A 6,301-nucleotide genomic window follows, 5' to 3' on the forward strand; every position below is an offset into this window, starting at 1 on the left:
CTGTGATACCAATTTTCAATAATATTTATTACATTAGCCAATTTTTTTTAGTGGTGACAACCAATACTAAAAAGGCTTTAGTACAACCTGTACACATCGTAATCTGTATAATTCTTTTAGAAGGTTTACCATAATATGTAAATGAGAACTATATAAATGTTGAAATTGAAACAATAATCTGGTTTCTTGAAATCTGCCCCAAAGAATAAATGAAAAAGGTATATCAGGGAATATTATGTAGCTTTAAAATTATGATTAAGGGCAATTATAAATACCAAAAATGGTATAAGAGCATTAAATTTTAAAAGCAGACTATAAAATGGCATATGATGAAATAAAACCGTCGTGTGTGAACACAGACTAAAAGGTACAAATTCCGAAAAATTTTTGTGTTGTTCAGGAATTTTCTTCTTCATTATTTGACACATTTCCTACTTATCAGGAAATCCATTAACACTAGAAAAAAGGATGCACTTAAATGCACTATTTTAGCAAATCTCCTCTGAAATGCTCCGCGGCCGCAGGAGCACCGCCTGGCAGGAGCGCGCATCTGGGCCATGTGGACCAGCTTCGGGACAGCGCGTCCCTCCCCGGAACTCCCGTCCCCCGCCTGGCACCAGGCTCCTCAGCCCCTGCCAGTCTCAGGCCCATCTCGCCCCCGTCTGGGCCTGCCTTCCTCCTCGCCACTCCCCAGGAAGCTGTTTTCTTTCCCGCGAAGACATCAGGCGACTGCTTTCCTACCAGACGCCGCTGCTGGATCCAAGCACGCCTTCCTTCAGCTCGCTCTCCCAACCAGCAAGCGCAGGAGACAGTGCGTCCCGGCAGCAGGGAGAGCGGGAGTCTGTGCTCCTGGCACGCTCCGGTGATGGCACATAACCATCATTTCTAGGCTTAAGGAGTCTTAAGATCTTTCCACAGATCCTTACTTTACAGTAGACTCACAGACAGGCGAAGGTGCACATTTTCACGGCATGTTTTAACAGGGGAATTTGGAAAAGGATGGTAAGACAGCAACCGCCGTAAGCAGATCACAACAAAAACAGTAATGGCTGGTGTTTACAGTGCACCAGGTATCACGCTAAGTATTTTACATACACACTGATTCCTTTAATCCTAGCATAGCCCCATATTACTATTAACCACAGTTTACAGGTGAAGAGACTGAGGTCCAGAGAGGTGAGGCGCCCTGGCTCGCTCCGTGGACACAGCAGAGCCAGGGCTGGGCGCACGCGCTCTGCAGCCCTGCGCCACCTGCCTCGTAGGCTGCGTGACGAAAGCAAAGGGCCCGTACCTCAACTCCGTCCGCTGGGCACCACCCCTAACCCGCTCACGTGGAGGTACAGAGAAATGTTCATTGGATAAATATGTGTAGCTCCAGGCCGGCTGCAAAAACAAGCAACGCAATGGAGAAAGCGCCGCAATTAAGGCGAGCACAGAGGACCGCGGAGCAGAGAAGAACGACCCAGTGCGATGGGCTCGGCAGGTCGGGAAAGACGGGTCACCCGTGCGCTGTGCCTAAATCTTACCCTGAATTCCTCATGCCTTATCTGATTTTTAAAAATGTTTTAATCACTTACAATGCAGATCAAACTCACATATTGTGAATGACCATTATTAAATTTTTTAAAGTTGAATCTACCAGTGCTGGGCGAAGGCCATAGCTGACACTCTATAAAAATTTACAGCAAGAGTTGAAATGTATCAGGAAGCCAACAGAGATGAACTTAACCAACCCTCCCTCCTTTCTGGAAGCATCGCGGCTTGGAGAGAAGTGCTCCCTGTCTCCGAGCCTCACCGTGAATGCTTCCCTGCCTCACTACCCGTTACTAAAGCCACTGCTGAGTAACTCCTCAGGAGCAAGACAGGATGCCGCCCGGGGTGAGAGCTTGAATAGAGAAAGTCATTTTTATGGTCTTATATCGACAATTTTCTTTACTCAGTTAAAGTTAGTACCCTGAAAAGGCATTTGCTACTGCAGTCTGTTTATCTTCATCATGATATGCTGAAAAAGAAGTGATCTGAGAGTCAAGAGACCTGGGTTCTAGTTTGGAAATTCTGCCACTTCCTGGCTGTGTTACTTCAGGCAAGTTACCAACCCTTTCTGGGCCCTTGCTTCAACATTTGTAAATCCTACAATCAAGAGGCATATGTCCACAGAGACAGGAGCAGAGAAAAGATGGCAAGTACTTGCAAGCGGGGGAACTAGAAAAAGGGGTGACAAGAAAAAGACTTCACAGAACAGATGATACGAGCTGCAGGTAGAAGAGGTGAAGACTCAGAAACCTTGGACAAAAACCACAAATTCCACTCCAGCTGAAGAACCGTCCACGTGGACTCCTGGAGGAATGCCAACGGCCCCGAGAGAAGCCAGTGCTTCAAAGGAGTAAGGAAAAGGGTAACACCAGGAAGCACTTCAGGTACTGCATCTCAGACTCACTGACCCGAGAGAGGGAAAGAGCCCATGAAGAGCTCCCCAAGTCCGCAGACAACTGGGCATGCACCGAAACTCAGGCCCCTGGGGACGAAGCCTGCGCCCAGGCCGCGAGGCCAGAAACGAGAGTGACGGGTGCTTGTACCACGCGTGGGCCTCCAATCAGGCCTCCAGGGAGAAGGCCAGGCCATCTGGTGACGCTCCACTTACCCAGGGCAGCAAAGTCCGTTATCATTAAAGAAAGGTGGGGGTGAGATGAGGAGGAGGAGGAGGAGGAAGGAGGCAGGGGGTGGAAATGGAGGTTCAGTGAGTCTGGAGTGGGGCTGGGAGCCTGAATTTTTTCCAGTCGCCCTGGTGATTCTGAGCCCAGCCCTGGACGGGGCGTGCAGGCAGAGGGGCTGCGAGAGCAAAGTCGTCATTAGCCAGGACACAAACACAGAACAAGAGAACTGTGGCCAAAGAATTTAAGAGTCACGGGGGAAAGGAGCTGTTCCATCACTGCCCTGCAGCGCCATCGGCCTTTGCACTACCAGGATCCTAACCACGGGGCTGCGGGAGAAGAGGGGAGCCCGGGGCCTCTTTGTCACCCCAGCATGCCCAGACGTCTCCAGAAGGAGGAGTGAGACTCGTCCCTCCTCTGCATTAGAAAGATGAGGCAAACCTGCGGAGAAGGCACAGTGCAGAAGCACAGGAACCCCGTCTGCAATACCCCGCCACGCCTCCCTGCTGCGCAGCCCACAGGCACACACCCCAAGAAAAGCTCCATCTTCCCCCTGAAAGGAGAACCCCAGGAAGAGGGGAAAGAGCCCAGAAATCCTCGCCCCTGCTCCCAGCACCGACAGCTCCGACACAGCACTGCACAGCACTGAGGACGCAGAATGAAAAGTCCACACCACAAAGAAAGGTCAGCAGCTGTGACCTTCCTAACAGTGTCAGAAGAACAGCACAGCTGAATTAAGTAGTGACGGGGCAGGTGCCGGCATTTTCTAGGGAACTAATGAGCACCCGGGAGGGGACAGCCTGAGGCAAAGCCAGGGGCATCAACCCTTTCAGCCAGCAAACCCCAGGACAGGCCCCGAGAGCTCCAGCTGCGAGGCAGGGGGGCTTCAGTGTCTACTGTCACCGGCGTGGCACGGGCTGCAGCCCGCAGCCAGCCTGCGCCCACCCCAGCACTCTCCTGTCTGTTCAAACGTGCACAGCTGGACATCAGTGGGTCCGAGTGTGGGGCTGGGACAGAGCTGTCCTGATTCCCAGGACATCTCATCTCACACAGAGACACTGCCCAGCAACAGCACATGTGCACTGAGCAAAAGTGCACACCGAAGCATCAGGTACACGAGCAAAGCTACGGCACATGCCTCACAGTTAATCGGCACATTCCAATGATGGGGAAGGGAAAAGGAGAGAGAAGTAGATGTGTGTCTTTTTCCCAGTTCTGCCACATGTCAGCTCCACACCCTTAAAAACCAGGTAACTGCTTACGGCCAGCTTCCTCACCTGTTTAAAAATGGGGACAATAAAACCTGTTGGTCAACTGAGGCATCAGAATGGGACCAGCCCTGACCGGCCCTGCCACCAACTCACCCACCCCCGCCGTCCCGGGAGCACGGCTCAGTCCACCGTGGCCGGGAAGGGGCAGGGCCCTGTGTGATGAAGCCACGTGCCCGCAGCCCACAGAGCCTGCTCGCTTGGCTCCAGATGGATCCGCAACACTCGGCTGCCAAAGAACCACACAAACACCACTGTGACACGACAGGCACACAGAAGACGCCATGAGATGATGGGGACACCATGAGATGGGGCCAGGGAACACCAGGAGATGAGGGGGACACGGAGACACAGAAAACGCTGCACGACACTGTGAGTATCTGCATGTCAGTTTCACCACTTCATTGCACACTCAGGGCACACAGTTCTGTTCAACTTTTGTGGAATTTGCACATTAAAGAAAAGAATTAAGGAGTTCTGGGGCTGGGCGCAGTGGCTCAAGCCTATGATCCCAGCACTTTGGGAGGCCAAGGTGGGAGGACTGCTCCAGGCCAGAAGTCCGAGACCAGCCTGGGCAACACAGTGAGACCCCTTCTGTAGAGAAAAATTTAAACAATGAAAAATTATAAATAAAGAGTTCTGTTAATTTACTAAACAAGCATTTGATGAGTGGATGGATGAATGAATATCTCAAAAATGTCACATACCTTTCCCAGAAAGACAAAACCAGTATGTCAAAAACATATGCTTACACCTATCATATAGATTCACAGTAGGTAAGTGTGGAAATAAGAAGTCATAAGACTTATCCTTTAATTCAATCACGACTCGAAAAATATAACTGCAGCCAGAGGCTACAAGCCTGAATTAGCAGGTTAACGAGCAGGTTTGTGAGGAACGAGGGCAGAGAAACGGCAGCTCTGCAGGCAAAGGGCTCAAGTCTCCAAAGCAGAGGGAGGGTGTGGAAGAGGCTACCAAACATTTACACAATCGTTACCGTAAAATTTAAATCAAATATATAGCTTTTTTACCCTCAGAAAGTTGAGTTTCTGTGTAAGACAGATCATTAAGAAGGACAAAAATCTCTCATTTAATATGAAAACATTTCTGTCACCAGGTCCAAGGACTGACAACTCGCATGCATAGAAACCAGAACCGCAGTCCTCTCTTCCTCGAGGTTTCGCTTCCTGAGGTCTCAGTTACCCGTGGTCAAATGTAGTCCAAAAGTATTAAATGGAAAATTCTGGAAATAAACCATTCTTAAGTTTTAAACTGCACGCCTTTCTGAGGAGCGTGATGACATCTTGAGCCAGGGACGTGAGTCATCCCTTGCCCTGTGGGTCCAGGCTATAAAAGCTACTCACCCGATAGTCATCGACATCGTCTGTTCCTGACATCCAACCACCCACATCACCACGCCTGACGATCCGGGATCGCCAGAAGCAGACGACCCTCCTTCCACCCTGGGAAGGCTGACAGCTGCCCAAGACCACATCTCAGTGCCTACGTCACTCACCTCACCTCTCCTCACGGGCACTGACGCACCTCACGTCACCACCAGGAGAAGATTGTATATCTTACATATATCCGTATATTAAGATATACAATTAAGATATTTTGAGAGAGAGAGAAAGAGACCACTATTCACGTAACTTTCATTACAGCATATTGTTATATTTGTTCTATTTTATTAGTAGTTATGGCTGTTGATCTCTTGCTGTGCCTAATTTAAAAACTAAACTTTATCATGGGTATATATGTATAGAAAAAACATAGCACACGTAGGATTCAGTGCTATCCGAGGTTTCAGGCATCCACTGGGGGTCTTGGCATGTACCCCTGCAGATAAGGGGGCTACTGTATTCCCACCACCCGAAGATAATCGTTGGCTCAAATATAATAGCAAAAGCAAAACAAAACTACTAAAGTAATGCTCAAAAGAATAAGTTTTAAGTTATTGAATTTGATCATTATACATAGTTGGATAATATTCTTTGATTTGAAAGATACATTTAAATCCAATGAAAGTTTCTGTTTTGTTTGTGTGGAATTAATTTTTGTTCTCAAATGTTGCTTGAAAAATCAAGAGCAAAATGGTTACAAAACTAAGAATAGGCTTAGTAATTAACATGTATACATTTGTCAAAAATAGTTACCTGATTATCATATTTAAGAGACTGCGTCCCAACCAAAAACCGAATGGCATCTGTTTCTGCGGTTTGAGGTGTTAAAGCACGTGCCTGCAGGAGGGAAGGAAAAGGCAGACACATTTATGAAGTGAGATTTAATAGAGATTAAAAAGGCAGTTTATTCGTCTACTGTTGATAAAGTACAAATCAGTACGCCCTCTGGAAGGCAATTTAGAAACATGTATCGAAAGCC

General features: G+C 48.4%; 1 protein-coding gene across 1 annotated transcript in view; it reads right to left on the bottom strand.

Annotated features, from left to right (window-relative positions):
• TSSC1 (tumor suppressing subtransferable candidate 1) overlaps positions 1–6,301 on the bottom strand; it is a 140,485-nt gene that overhangs the window by 116,330 nt on the left and 17,854 nt on the right. Inside the window, exon 2 of the mRNA XM_012656954.1 lies at positions 6,076–6,159. Within this exon, the coding sequence (XP_012512408.1) occupies positions 6,076–6,159 (84 nt within the window). The remainder of the gene's footprint in view (positions 1–6,075; positions 6,160–6,301) is intronic.

This window comes from Propithecus coquereli, unplaced genomic scaffold (assembly GCF_000956105.1).
Source record: "Propithecus coquereli isolate 6110/MARCELLA unplaced genomic scaffold, Pcoq_1.0 Scaffold529, whole genome shotgun sequence".
Taxonomy (NCBI): Eukaryota; Metazoa; Chordata; class Mammalia; order Primates; family Indriidae; genus Propithecus; species Propithecus coquereli.